This window comes from Colletes latitarsis, chromosome 3 (assembly GCF_051014445.1).
Source record: "Colletes latitarsis isolate SP2378_abdomen chromosome 3, iyColLati1, whole genome shotgun sequence".
Lineage (NCBI taxonomy): Eukaryota > Metazoa > Arthropoda > Insecta > Hymenoptera > Colletidae > Colletes > Colletes latitarsis.
The window spans coordinates 40,486,080-40,510,205 of NC_135136.1; the positions used below are offsets into that span (position 1 = coordinate 40,486,080).

Consider the following 24,126-nt stretch of genomic DNA (forward strand, 5'->3'; position numbering starts at 1 on the left):
CGCGTTGCATAATTTATGGTAAATCGATGCCGGGTCGACAGAGCTAATATCTGGTGGTATCGAGGTGGCCAAGGATCGACGTGTTCGCTCGTTAACAGTCGCGACGCACGGGCCACGGGAAACCATAATTTCCGCCGACTATGTTATTAATATTATCGTCCACGAGGAACGGTCATTGCGGAGGAATTATAAGATATACATCGATAAGGATTCCTCGGCTTATACTTTGGGGGTTAATATTCATGAATGGTCGTTCAACCTCTCCCCCATTGCCACCACCGGAATCGAGCTTAATCCTTGCACCGATCGATGATAAAGCGGTCGATTCTGCGCGAGAGAAACCAGTCCCTTCCATCCGGACGCGAGCAAGGGATACTTTGTATGCCCGTGACTGACAATGACTCACGAGAGGACGAGCTTGTTAAGCGCCTTCTCGTACGCGCGACACCGATTAGTATTAATCCGTGAACCGCACCGAGAATAAATCCCCAGGCTCCCAGAGCCGATGTTAATCCCATTTCATTCGATTCCTCTCGTAAGAACGTCATTACGGTCGCTTTTTACGAGTTCCCGTAGCATTTATTGGGCAATCAAATTCCCCGGTGTACTCGTAGAAAATAAATATTTGATTCCGTGTTCGCTATTTATCAAGTGGCTTAGGAAATTGGACGTTTCTTTGTTTCTTGGAGAGTTCGATGCTCGTTGAACGACCCTCGCGCTTGGTCTGCAATTTCAGGGTCGTGTCGCCGAAATTCCACGGTTTAGCGGTCGGTCTCGTTGCAGACAGTACTTTTAATTGGACTTCCGAGAGGCGGCTCGCTTGTGGGTCAAGCATCTCGGTCCACGGTAATTTGCTTCTCCTCGTTTCGAAGGGAGGCCGAGATCGGTCGCGTTGACGCTCGGGCCAGACTGGTCGAGGCTCGGGGATCCGCGGTAGGTTTCGTCGGAAGGTACGAAAAGGGTATTTCGAAGGAAAGGCTGACGAGAAAGAGAGAGCGAGAGGGAAAGACCCCCTTAAGGACCTAATCTCTTAAAGACAAGGCGGATTATTCCGCCTCGTTCCGCTCGCTCCGAAGAGTCAAGAGTCTCTCGGTGGCTCCCTTTAATTTTCCCGCCGTCCAATTATCTCGGCATGGCTGCCTGGTAGTAATATCCATCCGTCGGCTGTATACACACCGGACCGATCGAACGTTTCAACGACTTCTCGGTTCTGGTGCTCCTTTTTCCCCCCCGTCGCTCGGATCAAGATGGATCTATGCTCCTAAGTATACACCGCGTCTGTACGAATGCCGACCCTGTTGCGTCGAGCGTTTTCAATTAATTGGATCGCGATTATCTCGGTCGAAATCGTGGAAAAGCCAGTTTCCGTCCGTGGGACTCCTCGGACCATGGGTTTCGCGTACGTTGGACCGAACAATGGACGAAACGAGTACCGGGGAACCGATTCCTGGAGTTTCCCATGCGCTCCGGGCGTGCATCGTCGCGAAACGGGGATCGAGAAGAAAAGGTGAGCGGCGAGAGGCGATCGGATCGGTGCATCGTCTCGTCGTCGGGTCCCCACGATTAGCAAGAGAAAAGCCTAAACGAAAAGTAGATTAGGCTATTGAATTGGGTTACGCGAACAATGAGGAATAATAAACCGGGCGCGCGCGGACACACACCGGTGCGGCCAAGAACTCGCAATCGGCAAATGAAACGGAATAAGAGGATTGGCTCGTCGGCAGTCATCCCGAACAAGATTGGCCGGGTCCGTAGGGGGTGGCCAGTGGGGACAACGAGGGTAGCCCCCGAAACGAGACGAGATGGGAAGAAATAAGGAAGATTCCCTCCCTTTTTCTCTCGCTTACCGGTCACTGGTGCCTTCTCTTTCTTCGATCTGTGTGTCCTGCCGGTTCTGTATTGTCGCGGGCCCACCGGAGCGGGATGGCGGAGCATAATGCCGTCGTTTGTCAGTTCGCTCCGTCTGTCCGGCTCCTCCGGCTACGTGATTAGCCGCAGCCTCGACCAACGGCATTGAAACGCGCACAAACACCAACCGACAGGGCCCCGCAACAAACTACATACCAGACGACGCGCCAATTACTATCGGGACGCTCTTTGAGCGCGCTTTTCGGAGCGGATTCGCGACCCTTAACCAGCTTTCGCCGTGATTGACGCGACCGTTCGGACCTCGTTGCGTCGCGCCTAGCCCTTCGATCGAGTTAATGGCCCTCCTCTTTTGTTCGGACGAGGCTGCACCGACCAAACAACGATTCCATCGTCCGAGACTTTGCAAACACGACCCCAATTTCGATGGAAACTTGTTATCGAAGCTCCACGGACCGGCAAGCTTTTCAATTCGCTCGGCCGGGCTTTCCCGCTGCGAGGAAATTGGATTTTTTTTATTTCAATGGGGAGCTTTATAGGCTTACTCCTACACGTGTGCGTTGATCTGTCCTATATTAACTTACAGCGACTCGTTTCTGCGATATTTTCAACACCTGTAATTCTCTGTATCAGAGGGTGTGTCCAGCGAATAAATGAATAAAATGGATAGGTTTTAATGGGTGGATGAAACAATTTGTAGAAAGGCAAACGCGCGCGGTTCGGTGGAGTGTGTACCTTCGAGCCGTTTCTCGGTTGGATTGAGCAGCCTCGGTCGCTCGTCAATTTTGCGGCGAAAATTGATCGAGAAATACAACGTGCCCTGCCGCCTGCTCCCGGCATGCTTGACAAAAAACCATAATCGTGTGCCGCAGGAGGAACCATCTGCGGCTTCGAAAATCATGATGCGGACCATGTGCCGCCTGCCAACGATACCCTTCCAACGCAAGGGCTCCTCCGTAACCTGGCTGCTCTCGTATATTTCACGCACCTACGTGTTCCGTCGCGCGTGTGGGTGTCCATACATGGCTTTTTCGCCCGCGCGAGCACCGTGCCTCCGACCAGGAGGCTCACCTCGATGCCTTCGAAACCGCGGCGAAAAATTGCCCGATAATCCTATTCCATTTTTTGCCCGATTCCTCCCGCTCTCAATGGCTTAAACAGCGACCTCGAACGTCTTTGCTGAACTGTGCCTCGAGCAATTTCTAACGCGTCGGAGGAATTAACCTCTGCAATTCTCACGAAACCGTGATCGAAATTAATATTTGGAAGTTCAACTCCCAGCAACTGTATTCGTATCGAATATAATGATCATTGTTCGAAGTAAATTCTCTTCGTTAGAAAATAAAAAATTTAGGACCTTCTGTAAGGTGTGTTGTGCGCTAAATTGCATCAAAGAAACCGCGATTGTCGCGTGAATATCGCGATAACACCTGGGTAACAGACGAGTGGTTGAGCTTGGAGAAAGGCGAAGTGAAAATTTATGCCCCGGGTGATTTGAAAAGGTATTCCACTCGCAATTCAGCGACAGACACTCTCGTTGTTCCGTTGTTTCGCGGGGTGTACGGCGGTTCAATAGCGAAATTGTACGGTGACGCACCTGTCGTCGCGTCGCGTGGCACTTTCCTACATCCTTGAGGGCCCGAGATACGCCAGATAGCTTATCGCGAAGATTCCACACGGCGGATACAGCATAGAAAACGGGCAAATAAGATAAACCGAACGCGAATGGGCACCTCGTGCCTCGTACGACGCTCGGAATTCCGCTTCCACGAAGTGGAACATCGCCGCGTACGTAAAGTTTAGGTTTCAGGATGAACGGCGCAACCGAAGCTCGCGTTACAGCGCAGCGTGCGTAATCCCTTTGCTAATTAAACCATTTACATCCGTTTCGTTAATTAGGGGGACACATGGCAGCGCGATACTGTCGTTTCGCGTTGATTCGACCCGTTTGGAAGCACTCGTGACCGGTGCTCGTGAAAATTCCGTGTCGCTGGTCGATTTAGTGACCGCTGTGTGCATACATTTTAGGGAGAAACACGGGTCGAGTCGCTGATATGCATAATTACCAGATAAGCTTATGCTTTTTATTCTTATTCTCTGCTTTTGGAATTGGACGATAGTATTTACTATGTAAAGGTACGAAATTGTTGGGGAACAATGAGCAATAATAGGCAACAACGTCCTCCTGTGAAATAGAAACGAGACTAATGCACGTATGGCCCTTCTCGAGTTCAAGGGAAACAATAAGGCTTCCAGGTGTACAGTATTGCGGCGATGCGTCGAATGAGAGTAACAAAAAGGGACCCGCTCATTATACCGAAGCAATCGAGGCCTTGCTTCGGGAAAGAGTACAAGTGCCAAAATAATAAGCCCTTTTTATGTTACGAACGCGATAAAAGTGAGTATCTTTTTTACCAAGAAAACGAACCGATACATTTTAGCATCTTTCGGGGAAGTACGAACTTAAATATAACGTAACCGATTTCGACCGCAAACTGATAAAATTCCAAGCATCGACACGACGTAAATGGAAAGTTTGGAACCGTTGTCCGATGACACGTTTAATGTTCCCTTTGCTAGGTCGACGTTCTCCATCATAGATGCGTCAGGCAACGGAAATAGAGCCCGATGGCGAACGACGATTCCGCAACGCGTTACAAAACTCCGGAATCGTCTTCTGCGCCGGGAAAGTAGGGCGACAAAGTACATACTTCGTATTGTTTCCCGTTTCGAGCGATCGGTATGAGTCGTTGCGGAATTCGCGATTTCCTACGTCCGATTCGTTCTATCCGAACGTTTGATGGTCGTACACGGTTGAAAAAAAAGGAGGAAAAAGAAAGGATAAAGAGACAAAATGCCGCGGTTATTGTCCGCGGGACTGTGGAAACGGGCTGCCGTAATGAATAGCGGTTCGGATTCTCTCTTTCGTACGGGACAATGAGTTTCTGAAAAACCGAAAGAATTCTTACGCGACCGCGGAAACAATAGGGACGAGATTGTCGGCTGTAGGCGCCCCCCTTCGCGGCGTATTAATTTCTCTGGCCTCTTTCGAATTGCGACATAATTAACGGCCACGCCAGCCGAGCACAATCGGGACTTTTGTCTCACGTTGAAGAGGACTCGAATCGAACGTCTTCGATCTACGACTATCGACACTTGTTGAAATGTGGGAAGCCTCGTATCTTTCATTGAATTGTCATGGAATTCCTAAAGTCAGCTAGCGATGGTCAACGATGACCCCCGATTGAACTATTTTGGCACATCTGGCGCGCATCTGTTGAAAAAATCTCGGTTTACGAGCTCTCGGTAATAAAACAATTTGTCGGGTGCGAAGGTTTTCGGTGGTCTTTGGGCCGCAATATCAGGCAACCTTCGGTCGAAACATTATTCAATGCGACTCCCTCGGAGGAACGTTTCGTCGCACAGTGGGGTGAAACGGTCAAAACTCAATTTCTCAGAGCTACAACGCTATTAGATAACTCTTTAGAGTGTACAAAACAGTAAAAATTCGAATCTCCTTTCGTTGATTTCGATGGACTCGGGGTGCATTTGGACCCATGCAAACTATATCATTGTATTAATCGAAACCGCAATATGGGTAATTGTTACTATGTTTGGCCAGTCCAGTCGCGTTTTGGGGTATCGTCTGATCGAAACGTTGATCGTTCCGGCGAGGAGGAAGCTGTGGAAATCGGGGGTTAAGTTCGTCGAAAAGGTGGCCGCAGCCTCGGACACCCGGAAGCCTTATTATTCCGTTGGAGTGGTCGAGCGAGCGAGCCCTTCGGCACGCATTAGTCCCGCCTCGATTTCGGGGTACATTTCGTAGTCGGTCGGTCGCGCGCTCGCCGGGCGCGTGCCCAGACCGGGCGTAAACGAGCGAGCGTTGCGAAAAACAGGTAATGGCGTTGAAGTGCATTCGGCAGCTGCACGCCATGAATACCGGCATGAATACCCTACACGAGGTGAAGAACATGTGCGGGCCCGTCTTCTTTTGGACCCATGGTCGCACACACGACGCTTCGGGCCCGAGCCCCGGCCATAGGGCTCTCCTCGAGCCCTATCAAGTGGAAAAGATACGTCCTGCTCGTCTATCCGCCCCGGTATTATGCTATCGAGAGCTCGTCGTTTTTTATCTCTTCATCGATCGTTCGCCGGCCGACACGTCCATCTCGCCCCATCCCTCTCTCCCGAAACGCTTCTTTTTCTCTTCTCCGGTCGCGCGTTTACGACCCTTCGGTCACCTCGATGGATCTTCGTACGCTCGAGGGCCGTATAATGTTTCCCGCTTTTGCGTCGAGTTGGGTTTCTCGTTTAATTTCATTTCCCGCGGCTCAACATCTCCGTCCCAACGATTCCACGAGTCCTATCGTTGGTGCACCGAACATGGACGCCTCGACTTCCGGTTCGGTGGAACGCGTCCAGTCCTCCGAGCGTTCGCGGTTGTGTGGACGAAATTTCTTCTCCTTGATGGTCACCTCGTTGAATCTTCGTAATATCGGTAAACGTGGTATCAATCCGACAGTGTTGGTCCAAATCATGGATGGCGTTTGTAATTTCGAGATTTACGACGTAAGATTCTATTTAGATTAATTTGATTTGGATGTAACGCGGTGCTCCGAAGGGTGAAAGGAAGACAGTAATCTCCTTAACGGGACGATAAATGTCCTCGTTGGTCGGCCACGATGTTTTTTATACCGTGGGCACGAACCCTTCTTCAACCCTCTCTCGACGCGTCCCTTTTTTCTTCTTTATATCTCTCTAGTGGGCCACCTCGTTGATCTTCCTTCGGTGAAGAGGCGTGTAAAGCATCCCTCTTGAGGATAATCTGCGTGATATATCGAGATTATCCTATCGTCGGATGTTCGTACGAGACGAGGCCCGGTCTCTCTCCTAAATTGATTTCGATCTGTTTTTAACAGAAGCTCTCGCACCAGCAGTATTCTCTTTGAAACGATGCTCCTTCATGGTCTCTTCTTTCCACTCGACGCGATCCTCCTTTCCCCTTACCTTTTCTAGTGGGCCACCCCGTCGATGTCGTCAAGACATCCTCGTCGAGACTCCCCGTGATCCGCTGGTGGTCGTCGTTCGTGGCGTCGATTTCATTTTCAATATCCGTTTCGCAGCACGCCCGAGACCACGAGATACGACGATTTTATTATCGTATTTAATTGCGTTTTAACGATGAGAATCGGCTTTAAAGCCGGCCGAGACCTATAATGCGCGTGTCGTTAATTTAGCGCCGTTTCCTGAACGATCGAAATCGGGATATGAATTATGAGCGGCGTGACGAAAGGTTGCATCGCGGCGTGAAAAGTAGGATAATATTACCGGCGAACGGCGATTAACCAGCCATCGATTTCTGTCGATCGTATCGCCGCGCCTCGGAGATCCATCCGCCAGCTGGTCGAACCGTCTGCTCGCGCGCCCTGCGCCCGTTTTTCGTATATTAAGAATCGCGATGCGCAGTTGGCGCAGTTTCCCCGTTAGAAATTATAATCGTTCGATGTAATTTGTGTCGGTCTTTGAGCAGCTCGTTGAGTGACTTTGCGTTTTAAAGTTGCTATTAGCGATGGACTGGATATAAAGCTTAGAACTCTTGAAAGTCTTCGATATTTTGATGGATTTTTGATTAAAGAGAGTCGATTGAAATATAGAAAATCTGTCGTAACGTTTAAGAAATGGATGTAAGGCGGATACGAGTTTGGAGGATCGAGAGTCAGAGCCTGTTGGTCGTTGAGATGTTTGTGGAGGTCCAGACGAGGCTCAGAGAGGAGAAGAGAGAAATTAAGATCGGGGGGTCGAAGAGATTTCGGGCAGAGCGACACGGGGCAGCTGCTCTGCCTGCCAGGACGCTCACCCCCGACGACGCATGCAAATCGGCCAGCGATTCTCGTCCAACGTTCCTGGTACTCGTCCTTGCGGGCTCGTAGATAATGCAACGGTAAAGGGACGAGGAAACGCAGACGCTGGGGTAGGGTAATTAAAAAGCAGCTCGAGGTATTTAACCGCGGACGTTCTGCCCGGTCGACAGCTGAGGGCGTCTCCGGACGAGAGGGTGGCTCTCCGGGTGCCTCTCGAAACGCTCATCGCGTATTGCCGCATCATCGGCCGTAGTTGAGACGCACGCGAGGCGAATTTAATTCCCGAACACCGAATACCGAAATTCCGAGCAATTTGCGGGCCGACGAAATTAGAAGAGGGAGAGGAAAACGGGCCGATGGACAGGGATGAAAGGAGTCTAGGAACGAACGAGAGGAGAGAAAAAAAAAAGTAGACTGTCCGCCGCGTGCACGGCGGGGAGGAAAGGAGGAAGAAATGGGTCTCTCCTTGAGCCTGGTTCCGAGGGGAGCGGAATTTTGAAAACAGGTTATGGAGGCAAGAGGCGCGTGCCTGCCGACGTGTTCCACGAGTTCGGCAGCTGCGACCGTCTGAATGGGACGTGCCCCGAGCATGTGCGATCCACGGTTTTCTACGGAGGCATATGCGTGTACGGCTCCGTGAACCGGTGGTGGCTCGAGCCAAATCGTACGAAAGATTATGAAAATATACACGACTCTCTGCCTCTTTTTCTCTCTCCTCGCTGCTCCACCCTCTCAGCCTCTCGCCCTCTGACCCCTCTCTGCGCCCCGCTGCACACTGTATACTCTATATTGTCGTGTCGGTCTAGGACGTTATGAAATCTGCACCTCCCACTGCTCAGGCTTTTCTCCGTCTTATTCTCTCGCTCTATCGGTCGTTCCTTCTATTACTATGCCTCCCCTAGACTGTATCCGGACGCTGGATTAGCGCCTAGCCGCTCCAGGGGCAGCTGGCCGCTCGCGGGGGTGGCAACCACGACTCGAGACACGATCTTCTGGTGGCATCTTCCACCGATTCCCCTGCCCTTTAACCAGTGCTTCTCAAACTTCATTCTTTCTTTTTTTCGTCATTCAACTCCCTGCGTGATTGTCTATGCGTATGGATTGTTACATAGATGCAAGATACAATAACAATCAACAGGCAACCAATGATAGAGAAGTCGGATATAGTAGACATGATCGTAGATTAGGAATGGTGATTACTTTTGATCAATTAATTGTTACTAAAAAGTATCTACAATGTTGTACCTTGTTTCCTCTCGCCCGGAGCACAGCAGCGACAAACTAGGCGTGTGTAGTTGCCGTAACTTCCCCTCCTCGGGTCATATTTTACCGTCAGAACAGCCATAAATGTCGCCTCAAAGTATAAAGTTGCGGATTAGCGAGCTACGCAGTTGCCGTGTGTGTCAAGCAGCTTCGAATTGATTCCTCCTGAAGATTAAGTCGAATGAAAATTAAAGTCACGGACGCGTTGCTTTTGCTATCATGCAAATTTTCGAGAAAACGAACCCAAGACCACCCGCTTATACGGAACCAGCGGATCGTACTTTGAGAAAGACTGATATAAAGCAATCGAAATTGGAATCTATGGGGGTTGCTGGACTCTGGGGGTCCTGGTAACCCCCGCAGCGAATGAATATTTTCTTGGGGAAGTGGATTCGTCTTGGGGTGTCGTTTCTGGGACGCTGGGGACACGCGAAGCGTCATTGATATTGATGGGAATGACGCGAAGCGGATTATTGATCCGCACGATAGTTGGGAGTTATTACGAGGGTTGTTTCGATCAAAAACCTACTATTTTCAGTTTTAAGTAGCTTATGCATTCCATATTTGAAAACTAAATATAGTAAAATTCCAATTATCCAATGGAAAATCAAATGTGCTGGATAATTGGACTATACCCACGGTAAAGAATTTTTTTCTCGAAACTGTGTAGGAATTCGGGGGTATTTCTATTGATAAAAAATGATCGTAATTGACCTCTGCAACTAAAAATAATTTTTTCAGAACGATTTGAAATTTTTTATTTTGCTGAAAAATTTCTGCACCTACTCCTTGTCGATTTTTCTTAAAAATGTATTTTGTCGTAAGTATTGTACGCCAAGTTTCACAATGGCGACACTACACAAAGGACTTAGAATTCTAATACTGGTATAGTTGAAAATGTTGCCTGGCTATCATAGTAAACGAAGAAAAAGATTGATTAAAGGTAGTCTAGTGGCGGGTCCTCAGGATGTAGCCTTGTGGCCAGGCTGTTTCGAGTTCAGCTGGTGGCCGGGAAGGAGGCGCATGGGGGTGGAGATGACGGGGTTTCGAAGGGGTCTAAAGTTGGCTCAGACGCGATCTCTCCTGTCCTATCTCGCTCCCTTGGTTCCCCCTTTGCTCGCAGCAGACAGGACGTTTTTTCAATCTCGGGGGGCACAACATACTCGGACTTATGAATTTCCGTGTTTAAACGAGGCGCAGCTGATACCCGGACCGGTCCCGGAAGGACCAGGGGGCTCCTCCCGTTGGAAAAGTTGTCTCTCTCCTCCCTTTTGCGTTCCCTGTCTCGCCGAAACGGAGGCTGCAGCTTTTCGGAGACACGTGACCGGGCACGCCCAGAATTTCTTGTATAATTCGAGAATCGCTGTCGGTGCCTGTCTCGATACATTTATCCCGTCTGCAGGAGGGTTGGCCTCTCTTTTCACTCGCTCTCCCTCCCTTCGAAGAGGCGCGCGAAGAGGCCCTTTGACGCGTACCCGCTTAACAAATTAGGGGTTCGCGCGGAAACGTTAAGTCGAAAACACGACGCCACGTTTTAAACGAGGTCGCTCGTAATGGGGATCTTCTGGCTTCCAGGTCGAGAAAACCGATCTTTTGGTAATTTTTTTCTTTTCGACGTGTTAGAACACTGACGGTGTCGGGAAAACCCGCGACTAGCAGCAATTAACAGCGTATCGTGTGATTACGTAACGTCTCGTTGAATCAATCGATATTTCCTCGGTATTCTATTTATACGCGCGAATTTCTCAATACTTATTGGCTTGTGAAACTCTTCTCGAAGGGAAATCTCTCTCGCCAACTCGCCAGTATCTCCAGGTTATCGGTCTTAACGCGAAATTTCAAACACATTGTTTACTTAGTTTCCCTCGCGATTATTAAAGTATCTATATCCGGGAAGCGTGTTGCGTAATGGAGGAAATCGTCGATCTGTGTAGGTATTTTTATCCGTTTGTTCATCCTCGGAATGATTTATTTTCTCCATGCATGCGATAGCACTTGGAATCAAGGTTGGATCATTTAAGTGCCCTTTTCCTCACTGATACGGAGAAGGTTAAAGGGGCAAGTAATTCTGGGTCTAAACCCTTTGATAGCGTAGCGACCAGGGGGTAGATTACATGCTTGTGATCTCTTAGATCATAGCAAATAGTCGACGCACGAAGGAACGCTAATTGTTAGTGTAAACAATGACAGACTACGTTTACATTGACATACAGAAAACAGTTATAAAACGTGAAAATATAAATAAAAAAATTCAGGACACTTTCCGGGACGTCTGGTTACTTTATCGAAATAGTATATGTTAGCATCGGCGCCTTTTTGAAAAAAATACTAGCAACGTAAATTTCTTCTTAAGAATAGCGTATCTTATCGAACCTGAACTATAAATATGTCATCGAGGTTTACGTTCAACAGCGACGATACTCTGATACGTTATAATTTCGGCGCTAACAGTATATACAATACTGATGATCCGATTTCATCGATGCCTCGTAGCACAGCGTTCAGCGATTCAAAACAAACGATCTACAAAGTACCGAAACGATGATATAATTATTACAAATGGTAATTCAATATCGATACCATATCGGTCTAAATAAATTCTATAAGAGTTACGTTTAAAAATGAGACGAGCCATGGATAAATTTCTGTAACAGTTACTGAAAATAAAAGTCCTCCATAACTGTTTTACAAACCGGAATCGATAGTATAACAGTTTTCGATACTAGCTAGGAATCCACCTTGAATAAAAACACCAGATAAGATTGGAATCCCGCGAAAAGTGTTTCAAGAAACTTAGAGAACTGGATTTATCGCGCGTCTGGTTCTCCGAGATCAACTTTCATTCCGTAATACGCGATAAATGTCAAAGACTATCACGCGTCGCGTGAACGCGATCGCGTTCCTCCGCAAACGGTCGAAGAATGTCGGCGATAGAATCGTTTCCACCAGTTCGTCGCCTTTGCGGGCATCGAAGTCACTAATTACCAGCGTGACTGGCCGCTCGCGTGCACGCGATTTCGTTGGTTCGATGCGCTTTCCGATCGAATCTTGGAGAAAGAGTCGCACGAACAGCGGGAAAATAATGGTTTGCATCGACGTCGAGAGACGAAATGTTATTTGTAACTAGGTGACACGTCGGTTGCGTTGCACTGACCGGTGACTTAAAGTACGGCCCACGTGGTCTGCTCTTGATAATTGACCATTTCCCTCCTCGACGCGCTGTTAAACGCTTCTGCTCGCTCCTCTTTGCCTTCCTGGCGAGATCATTCTTAACACGAATCGCGAACTGCCTTGAATTTAGGTTATTTTCTAATTGCACGCACTTTACCGTAACTTCCGGCCTCGCGGTGCGGCGAGCGCGAGCTCTCGCACGGTTGCAGCTTTTTTCTGCGATTTTCGTCGCCTACCAGTAAATTTCAACGGATCGGGAACAAGATACGCGCCAGGATACCGTTCTATATATTTATCGAATGTTTTGATGGATCGCGATCAAACGGGATACGCGGTTTCTCCTTCGATGCACACGGTAGTATCAAAATTCTGCTAGTATTTATTGTTTTAAACGAACAACTGTGGTCTCTTTCCTATAGAACAATCGGAACCGAGGTCTATTATTAGGCTGAATTCCGAATTTAAATTCCGTATCTGTTGCAGGGGACAATGCACGATAGTTCTTCGAAATAGTATATCTTTAGAAGAAGAGTCTTCCATTGAATGGTATTGTTGCAAGCGTGAATTAAAATCCGAATCTTTTTATTATGCTAATGGCGAGTAGACGGTTTCGGTCGCCGATATCTCTCCGAGACACGATCGTCAAAGGACGTCGTTAATCCCTCCACATTGTGAGAGTACGGTAGTTGATTGTGAATGTTTCAGCGTCGATTGACGTCACATTTGACGCAAAACGTCAGTTTTGTGTGTCGCGTTTAATATGGTAATCGAACCGGAGCGCCCCAGACTCGAGTTCCGTGAAAATGTTGCGATATTAAACGGTGCTAATTCCCCCCCTGTAACGCGCGCGTATCGATTCTATGAATCACGATAACGCTGATAGGCAATTAAATCGGTCGTATCGTTTCGTCGTGTTTCCGTGGCGATTCTTTTAAAATTTTATCGCCCCGATTAACGCGAGCACGATCGTTGCGGGTATATTTAGAGTTTTCCTGATTAGACGAAAGAAAAATCCACGGCAATTAACCAGATCTTTGTCGCGGCGCGATATCGTACGTAGCTTACGACACGGCTGTTACTGGGACAAGGTCGTCGCGAAGTCTGGAATGTCTCCTGAAAAGCAATTCCGCGGTTTGAGATCGTATCTCGATCGAGCGCGTTGCTGGAAACTCGTTTTCGATCTGAAAATCGATCAACGATGCATTTAAGAGTACGAGACAGATTTTTTTTTTAAGTAATGTCGTTGCTCGCGATTATTTTATAAAGAAATATACGTAACAAAGTAGGTCGTAGGTATCCACAAATTACCTTAGACTTAATTCTTGGCCAGCGCAGGGCAATATATTTAAAAATAAAATAAATTGCCGGGTCGTAGCCGGATCCAACCCTTATAAATAAAGGGTTGGAATATAGGTCGCGGTGTCGTATTGTTCGTGCAGTGGACGATATCGTGGCGCACGCTCTCGATATGATGGCGGAAGTCGAATCGTGGCACGAAATCTCGCGAAAACGGAAACTAGCGGATTGAGTCTGCAACCGGATCCCGATCGCGGTCGGGAAATAATCGACGCCGGGGTAGCAGATGGCACGAAACAATTTCTCTTGGTGGCAAATATTTTACCTTCAAACAGAGCGCACAATGGCGGCTGGGGTACACAATAGTTCGTGTTCCTAACAAGGAAAAGCCTGCAGTTTTTGGAAACTCTGTTGACCGGTGTTCGAGGGGGTGCCCCGACCACAAAAGTATCGCATTCGCGCGGCCGTATTCTGGTTTACGTACCACCCCCGGGCCAGAAAAGGCGACAACCCTCGAAGCTGTGCTATCCGTCGTACAATATTTGCTCGTCGATATTTACACCGGCCCTCTCGACGTTTGTTCCGTTGTTGTAGACGTTTGTCGGGATATTTATCGAATCTTCAATGGCGCTTTAATAGCGTAGGGGCATATTCAACGGTACTTCTAATCGTTTTAACGACGTAATAGGGGAAACCCGGTTACAATAACACTTTGACTTTAAAGTACGATTAACGCAAAAACTATTCCACTTTTGCGCAGTTGGTATTCGATGAACGGATACCGTGTACAAGTATAAGGGATCCCTTCTTACCATGCTGCTCGTAGGATAACTGACCAACCTTTTCAACCCTCGTGTCAATAATCAAAATCTCTACTGATCAAACACCTTCCGTGTCTCATCCTTGTACTCAACGGTTCCTCCGTAAATTGTTATTGTCGAAAAGAGCAAATAATGGGGGTTCGAAGCGTTTGCGCGTGAAAAGTTTTTTTCAACGATACATGGAAAAGTAATTGACGCGAGGGTCGAGCTGGCCAAAAGCGATTGGTACATTTACCCCCGGGGGAGGGGAAAAAAAATGTCAGGCGTCGCGTGGCTGCTCGAGCCAGCCAGGATTCCTTAGGAAGAGGGATATTATTCGGTTGCGGAGTGGGGTCGCGCGTGGCCACACAGTGTGCGTTTAACTACCCTCGATGGTGCGTGTGTGGGTGTGCGGATGTGTGCGTGTGTGGATCAGCCGGCTAGATGAAGTAGAGACCGGCCGAGATAAAACACACTGTAAACGGCCGGGTCTGGTCGGATATTTGGTTACAGGGAGGCGGCGGCACGTGCGTCGGAGCTCCGGCGGGCCAGGTGGTGGAGCTCGTGCCGTTGAAGAAACAGAAGAGGCCGCGGGGGTGGGAGGTTTAGGCGACGTCGGCGCCGAAGGAAGGGGAGTAGGAGGATGCGAAGCGGTAGGAGCGACCGTAATCGAGGAGGTTAGTTCACCGGTGGCGGATGGCGAGGTCTGCTGCAGCGACAGCAGTACCACCAACTACCACCACCGACGTCACCATCACCTCCATCATATACACCGTCGCCATAGTCATCGTCACCAGCAGCGTCGCCGATGTCACCAACGAAGGGACGGCGTAGCAGCGGCTAGCGACGAGCTCGTCGTCGACGAGGAAGCCGACGATGAGGCTACGTGTCAGGGCCAGCCTGCCGACGCTCGTCATCGGGACATCCACGAGCTACGCCATCTTCATCATCATCACCACCATCACCTGCGTCACCTTCACCAACGGCTGCGGGACGACAGACCTCCTTGCGATCGGAACGACGACGACCGCGCCGTCGATCGCATCGTGCGAACCACCGACCGCCACGCGGATGGTACCACCGCCACCGACAACCCTGCCACCGTCACTGCCATGACGAGAGGATGCAGGATCCCACCCTACCTCGCCACTCTGCTCATCCTCTCTTACACTCTCTTCGGTATAGCAGGTTAGTGAATTTATCTTTAACATTTCGTGACCCCCGTGCTTCCCTTTCTTCCCTCCTCTTGACAAACAGTGGCAAGTGATATTGTGCACACTGTCCATAGATATGGTTCTCGATTCCACGATTAACAGTGTGAACTCGTAATCTATCGCGCCTGGAGGCGACTCGAGCCCGTCGACCACTTGACTTTTAAGTGCTACTAGCTCTTCGTACGTGTTTAGTGTACAGTGTTCTGCTTGGTTCGAGTCCTTGTAGAAGTCAGTCGATACGTCCGTTTCGAAGGAGATTTTTGGTCGCCCGTGTGACTCCATTCTTTTCGTCGGAGCATGAGTCAGCTCTTCGACGATGATATTTAGCCGTTCGAGAACGGAGGAATTAAACGCCGTAATGTTCGCGCCTCGAGTTGTCCTAATTCCTTGATCTACTCTAGAAAGTTGTAGACTGTAGGTGGTGTACGCGTCTCGTTTGGAATATCAGCAGAATTTTTAACGAACAATAGAGGATTTCAGGTTGGATTTGACACAGTGTGATATAGACGTCTCTATTCAGACTTAATTTAAAAAAAATGAATTTAAAAATCGGGCGTAAAGTGTTAGGAATGGTTTAGAAAGGATAGAAGTATTTCTGGTCGAACAAAAGAGAAAAGTAGTCTTTTGACGATGAACTTGTTTCGTCCCAAGGTATAATATTGCTTTGAATGGCAAAATTGCAGTACATGTACTCGAAAAAGGATCCCAAACGCGTCGAGATAAATCGCCGCCGTATTCGTTCGTGAGAAACAAGTCCATTGTCCGTGTTCCTAAAACACGATCTGGATCGAGCGTGTACGGCGACAGATTGCAAGACTTGCCACACGTGCGTCGTTGAAACTCCGATGACCGGTGACGATTACGTGCATACCGGGCGAATTATTCGCTCGAATTTGAACACATGGTACTGAATGGCGTCGAATCCCGCGCGAAGGGACAAAGGGGCCGCAAAGGGACTCCGACGAGGGAAGGAAAAGCAACAATTCAGACGAATTACAATGCTAGCTGCTGTAACGTTGCTTCTTGAAATAACCGGGTACCTTAGGATCGATTAAACGAAACTGGCGTTTACCGAGAAGTAACCAAATTACGTTATTAACAGTTATTTCTTTTCAAAATTTTAGTATAAAATTCGGAAATATTCAATAATCGTCACTTTATAGCATTTCTAATGACACTGAAATTATTTGGAAGTCTATAAATGTTTGAAGAAATGATTGTAAATTTGCAAGTGCAGAGATCATCGCAAAAATATTAATAGAGGATTCTAGAGGCCAAAATAAGACGAAAATCAAGAATACCAATTTGTTGATGGAGGCTTCATTAAAAAGTTATTAAAAAATTAAATTAAAAGATTTCAAATCATTCTGAAAAAATTATTTTCGGTTGCGGGGCTCAATTACAATCATTTTTGGTCATTAGACATACCCCCGAAATCCTACTCAGTTTCGAGAAAAAAATTCGAGGTGTGAAATTTTTTGACAAAATTGAAAATTTCAAATCATACTAAAAAAAATTATATTTAGTTACAGGGGTCAATTACAATCAATTTTTGTCCTTATACATACCCCCGAAATCTTATCGACTTTCGAGAAAAAAATTCCTAATCGAAAATGTATAATTTCTGGCCAGAAATCGTTCCCTGAAATTTCATGCATATCTTTAAAACGTCATAACTTCTGAACGGATTGGACGATTTTAATGTTTAAGGAAGCAATCAACACGTATTTTAGTAAAGAATACGTAGAAATTATAAAAATATTGGAAAAGTTGCTCTTTGACCCCGTAAAATGGGAAAAACCACATAAAAGTGGTCCAATTTTCAAACGGCCATAACTCCTACAATTCTGAATATATTTCAATGAAACTTTTTTCTGAAGTAGAGCTCATGGGTACCTACAAAAAAGTATTAGACAACTTTTCTGTAGGGCGTCAAATAAAATTATCAAAAATGGAAAACTAATATTTAAGAAAAATCGACAGGGGGTAGGTGTCTAAATTTCTCGGCGAAAAAAAAAAATTTCAAATCATTCTAAAAAAATTATTTTTAGCTAGGGGGGTCAATTACAGTCATTTTTGGTGAATAGACATACCCCCAAAATCCTACTCACTTTCTAGAAAAAAATTCAGTACGTTCGGAACTTTAAACGTTAATAACTTTTTAACGAAGCCTTCATCAACAAATTGGTATTCTTGATTTTCGTCTTATTTTGGCCTCTAGAATCCCCCATTAAAATTTTTCCCAGGGTTGGCCAAACACCCTGTACGTAAATGGCGGTGGCAAGTTTCGTACCGATATCGCGAGTAGTTTGTCGTTTTAAAAATGGTAAAAATGGTCTAATTCGGATGGTCAGGCTGGAAGGGCTTAATCCTGAGGCACGCGTAGTATTGTGGAACGTTGATCCCCTTCGAGCCGTACGGCAGATTGCAAAATTATAACAGGTGACAGATAGCGAAGTCTCGCACGGGCGGCTGCAACGCGCAGCAGTGTTGTGCACAGGAACGCCGTACTCTCGGGCTCATTCTCCTCTCTCGAGTTTGCTTGACATGTGCAAATATTTCGGTGTTTCGTGTTATTCGATGGGATGCCCGATTAACAGGAGGATTTCAGGTGCCTGGCATTCCTGCGACCACTTTTTACTCGTCTGAATTTCGGACATTTGCAAAATCTTACCGAGGCGGGACAAAAAAGACTCGACACACTGTCCGTTAAAGTATGTCGACCACATCTTGACTCGTGTCTTTAAACAGAGGGTACTGGGGTAAACGTGTTAGAAGAAAAGACAATTCGATTTTCCATTGGATAAACATGGAAGTTTGCGACGCGTCAGTGGCCAATAACGCGCGAGCAAGTATTGAAAAATTCGAAGGAAGGAGGAAGAATCTGATTGAAAAGTGAAAAGTGTTGGAGTTAATGGCACTAACTTAAATTAACGACGAAGGGAACGTCATAAAAGGTTGGCAAGGATAACGGAGGAATGCGGGAAGAAAAGAAAAAGAAAGAATGGTTTTAGAGTTAAGTTTTTAAGGTAGAGGGGGCGAATCGAGCACGAGCACTTAGGCCAGCCCTAAAATACGGCCGCCCTTTGTGTTTGGTAAACCTGGAAGCCGTCGGAATTTCTAAAGCACCCATTCGACAATTCGCCTCTCCCTCGTGCCGGTAATGGGATAAATGATGCTTGGCCTTTAGTCGTTACACAACTTAATCGAGCAAATTTGCCGCTCAGCCGCTTTCGCGCCGAGCTTTTATCGATCTACGGTTAACAGGACGATTGTGATTTTGCATGGACAATAGGGGCTCTTTTCAACGCGGCGAGAACAAGGTCCGTTTTTCTCACGAAATCCCATCTTACCTAAAATGTTTGCACAAACCACCGATTTTGATCGACTCAAATTTTCCTATGGAAGTCTAATTTTTTTTGTGCTTTTGTCAACAGACGCCTGTTCATCGCGGTCGACGCCGAAGCCACGGCCACCGACGCCGACGCCTCGACCAAATATCACATTCCACATGTACACGTGTCCACCGGATTATGCGGAATGGTACTGCTTGAACGGTGCCACATGTTTCACTGTCAAAATCGTCGATTCCCTCCTTTATAATTGTTTGTAAGTACCGAACGCCGCTCTATCTTTTCTCTTATCTCGTTGGTATATCGTGGAATTTTCATTTGCTTCCGATTAAAAAGACGAATCCACGTTGAAGGCTGGATTTAATCGAACCGAAGTCCCGCTGCTCGCAATTGTGCGCAAAGCGTACGCACGCATGGGAACGCAAACGTACTCGCATACTAACGCGCACTTGGCGCAATCGCGGATATTTAAATCATGGCCGCGTTTGACTCGCGTGTTTTCGTGACCAATGAAACAGCCGTTAACCGATTATTGCTATCGCATCTATCTACCATGCGACGTTCCTGTTCACTTTAGAAATCTACCGTGAATAATAACCGCGAGTTCTCTCGCAGACTGGGCGAACGGTATTTGTTGTATCGAGCACTTGAACTTTAATTTATGCTGCGTTTGAATGTTCCTTCGCGTGATCGTGACGGGAAAAACGGATTTCTCTGTTCATCGACTGTACCAATTTGCAAGCTTCGTTGTACCTAATCGTACACGACTACTCGTCTTGCTTTCAAATTCTAATAATTTCGATTCACGATCGATACGATCGACGTTCTACCGAATTTCGGTTTACACGGATAATCGTCAACATTTGGGAGACAGTTTCCGCGTAATCGACGATTTCGACGACCGATGTCCCGGATAATCGGCCTTTAACCGCCGACTTTCGACAATTTAGATCGCCCGCGATAGAGACTCGCGTTGTCTCGCTTAAAGTACATTTTAGTGTCGTTTTCGCTGATAATCATCGAACTGCCCACCCCTACGTTTCAGGTAACCGGTGTACTCGTACCTGTGTTTCGAAGTCTGATTCCGTATTTTCGAAACGACCGCGTAAATCGTGGCTCCACGGAAGATTTACGAGCTCGTAAATACACCGACGTTCGCATAAATTTTTTCGATACTCGGTGTTCGTCTACGCGAGCACACGATTCCGCTAATGGTTTCGACGCTCGAATTCCCCGTAGGAAGCCTGGAGTTTCGGTTCGCAGAAAATTGATCGTGGTTTCGCGAGTTTCACGTTTCCGCGAACGAATCCGGATTGCGCAAGATTGTTCCGCCCTGTCGTTCCCCGTTTAAAATCGACAACGGAGCTCGTGGAGATAAGATACGGGTCCTACGAATCGACGATCGAGGCAGAAAAACCCGCTTCGTAAGAGAACGATTACGACACCTCCGCATTATGCCGGGAATTTCAGCGTCGCGAAGACGCTTTGGAATCTTGCGTAATGAGAAGACACTCCCTTTGTAAATAAGAGTCGGTCGGGCATATTAGACGAAAATACTCGGCCAGCGGAGACAGCTGATCGTGAGAATCGAACGCTCGCTGCTACGAAACCTGAATCTCACGAATTCTTAGCGCAACTCTATCAAAGAGCACGCAAACAACTTCCACGGTAATTTATATACAAGACGATCCGGGAGAAAGCACACCGGGTACTATGTCAATGAATTCTATCGGGTTGGCCAATAACTAATTTCAAAGTATCAACCGTTTGCAATCGACTTTCACACGTTATATTTTTCCAACTCGAAATAATAATAAAGACGGATTCCCAGAATTTCCAAAATGTCCTGGACGAATGCCCGACCGCGTGTACGAGTCAAAAGGTGTACGAGGCTGGGGAACATTAGACGAACCGACTTTTTTCTCGCTCACGCGCACCCTCCGTGACCCCCCATTGCCGTGGGGTTGAATCCATCGACGTGGGTGGAACAATCGCGAACGATACCGGGGCGAGAAGGTCGGAAAAGGGACCGACCTTTCGCCCCTGCCGACGCTAATCCTCGGTTGCGCCGCGTCGACACGTACGCCGAAATTCCTACGGGAACCACCTCCATTTTCCCTTGGTCCCGTGATCATGGATCGACACGTCCCTAGACCACCGTGTCTAGGTCGATCCGTGGCCTTTGAAGGGACAGGGACCATCGCTTTTCCTCGAAAACTCAAGAATTTAACGAGTCGAAATTCCTAAAGGACCAACACCGAATGATGGTCGTAGGAGACTGATTCCTCTCGCGAGGCATCGTGCGTGCCACTTTTTCCTCGTTCGCGCTCCCATAATTTCCGCGTAGCGAGCACACACAGGAGTATTCCGCGAAACGGACGGAGAAAATTCTGGTCGTGGAAAGTGCTGGATAATAAGCGTTTCCACTTTCTTGCGTCTCTCGTGCTCGACGAGGACATTTGCCAACGAGACCGACCGAACGGACGATTCGTAGCGATCGGGGGTCGCGAAAAATCGCGATTTTGCGTAAGTATTCTTGCGTCGGTTTACGCGCGTGTCGAGCAATGACGTCAAAAGTGAGAAAACACGATGGAAACTAGATTTACGCGATCCGGACGCGAGTAAATCTCTTTTCATCATCGACACCTATATTGCTATAATTAAGCGTAGACGGCTTGGGAAATGTACTGGAAGGTCGTCGATCAGATCGATAAACAGTACTGAAAGTAAGCCAACGGTAAATCATTGCGCCACGTACTCGCAACTGAATTGTCTACCTACACGGTATTTGTTCGTTTGTTTATTTACGTTGACACGTGTTGCCCGTAAAAAACCGTGCCTGCGGGCAGGCTCAAGTATGCAAACTGTCGTTCGATCCATGCTTCCGGTTTGCATCTACCGATATCTCTTCGTACTCTTTCGCATCCTCCAAGTGTTTCACGCAATCGTGATTTACCCTTAAGTGGACTCTCAATCTCAACCGAATTATTTTACTTTCAAATTATTTTCCAAATAATTACATGTACAATATTAGTTTAAATTTGTGGAGGGTCCCCAATAATCCACTTAAGGGTTAAATAATATTTCACGTACAGTGTCATCGAGCTGAACGTATCGACGTGCCGAGTTCTCGTATTTGCTCTGGTCCGGAAAAGTGTGCATTTACGTGAAATCCGTTGTAAAAGCACGGCTGGAGAACGGGGTCTCCCGAGATCGGTGACGGTTAACGTTTCGTCGCGTGGGAGTAACGGAAGCGTCGCTCAAGTGCTCGGTTCCGCGAGCGAAAGAAGCGAACGGTCAGAACTCTCGGCGAACGAAAACGATGGAAAGCCACGTACGTACGTACCGGTTACCAACGGACGCGTCCGTGAAACAATTAAGCGTGAATTCTCTCGAATACCGGCGCGGCGTTCCTGCTGGTTCGACGGCGATTTAAATTAATCGTAAATCTTTTCGGGTTCTCCGCCGACCCTTGCTGGAACCGTGCGTTCGGTTAATTATTCCGCTCGAAGGGCGCCATCATCGCTGCTCGGTACCGTTCGGGCGAAATCGACCGTGAGAATCATTTTAATTATCGCGTAATTACGGGGCCCTCTAAACCGATATGTTTATAGGCAGCGTTTTCTTCGTCTTCGTCTACGTGTTCCTTCTTTTTTTAATAATAATTAAGTGTACTAATTGGGTGGTTCGAGCGACGGCGTACCTATCTGATTAATGCCCGATACTAAAGGCGGTTCGTGCCTAAAGAGCAGGTTTTATAACTTCCTGGATTTCGCGCGGCGGTTTTGCGGAAGCGCCGCGGAGGAACAATAAAGTCGGCCGCTCGCGATCTAGCGCAACACAGGCCGACTTTAATCGTTCATTTTTCTCTTTTCTGTATTGCAGATGCGCCAACGGTTATATCGGGCAGAGATGCGAGTTCAAGGATTTAGATGGTTCCTATTTACGTAAGTACCATCCAACGCCTCGATGAGATACGATTTTCTACATTGTAACGAGATATCCCCCCGGGGGACGTTCTCGACCCGGATTCTCCGGATCGTTCGCGGCTTCCTGGACGCGAGCTTGGTCCCGATCCAGAAATCACGAAACGCCAAACGCTTTTCGAAGTTGAAAAGGACACCGGCCGCACCCGGAAGCCCCGAACAGTGTCCACTTTGCATACGTTTCGTGAAATGGCAGCCGACCTGGCGTAGTCACGATCGTACAATTAGTTCGCATTCAATCCGAAAGGCATTAGGGCTAGTCTGAGAAACAGGAAACTGTGTCTGCTAGCTAAGAACCCCGATCTTGTGTTACAGCTTCCCGGCAACGTGTAATGTTGGAGACAGCCAGCATCGCCGGCGGTGCCACGATAGCAGTATTCCTCGTCGTTATCATTTGCATAGCGGCTTACATCCACTGTAAGCGAAAGCAAAAGGAATTGCGGTCGAGGTATGTATTTCATCCGCCTTCTTCGTTCGGGAGTTTCCAAACTATTTTTCTATTTACGTTCGAACGTTGTTTGTTCTTCCTCTTGTTGCTACAAAATTGCATAACTTCGTCCCTGAGCGGAGTCTCTTGTTTCGATGACTAACGGCATCGTTATCGCGAAAACGCAATCTGACCGAGAAGACTGATTTTTCTCGCATCACGAACATCGCCCAAGGGCGTTCTTTATACGTAACACCTTCTCGACGATCGGTGCCAATGTCTCGCCGTTACATATTAAAAAAGTATCCTTAACGTAGTTTCTAACGTATAAAAACATTCTATTGCGCTCAAGAGCATATTACGGTATATATCGGCAAAAACAAGGACAGAATTTCTTTTCCATTCAAATTTACGGCCCCCCCTGAGATCTATCGAACCCCATAGAGGTCCGTGAACCCTTGGTTAAGAACCCCTCTGTTCTCAGTCGTTGCCTATTCTTCTTCGATGCAGCGCGAAGACCTCTCAGACTCCGAGTTCTCTTTAGAAAAGAGCTTTCCCCGATTTGCAAATACGTCGTAGATATATTCGTGAATTTCGTCCACGTACCTTTGACGATGAAATTTCACATTCGACGTTATTTCTGTGGTAACAGTGACTGCGTCGACACGGTGGATGGTCCTGGCCGAGATCCGGAGCTGAGGCCGTTTAGCAACCGCAGCCGCTCCCTCATGATCTTCATGACCAAGAATCCTAACAGCTCGGTAAGTAAAGAATACGTGTACTAACATCGGTATTCGTTCGTCGACTCCTCCCGCCCGACGACCGTTCGAATTCCTGTAACCGATTTATTTCTTAGTCTTTCTATTTATTACTCTCCGGCACTTCTGTC

At 47.5% G+C, this 24,126-nt stretch overlaps 1 protein-coding gene across 2 annotated transcripts in view; it reads left to right on the top strand.

Annotated features, from left to right (window-relative positions):
- LOC143340696 (uncharacterized) overlaps positions 1 to 24,126 on the top strand; it is a 215,054-nt gene that overhangs the window by 17,257 nt on the left and 173,671 nt on the right. For both annotated transcript variants that reach the window (XR_013079487.1, XM_076762927.1), the window contains exons 2-6: positions 14,771 to 15,445; positions 18,909 to 19,080; positions 22,710 to 22,771; positions 23,126 to 23,258; positions 23,890 to 23,998. Coding sequence is in view for 1 of the 2 variants with exons in the window: in XM_076762927.1 (XP_076619042.1) it covers positions 14,771 to 15,445; positions 18,909 to 19,080; positions 22,710 to 22,771; positions 23,126 to 23,258; positions 23,890 to 23,998 (1,151 nt within the window). In the remaining variant the exon portion in view is untranslated. The remainder of the gene's footprint in view (positions 1 to 14,770; positions 15,446 to 18,908; positions 19,081 to 22,709; positions 22,772 to 23,125; positions 23,259 to 23,889; positions 23,999 to 24,126) is intronic.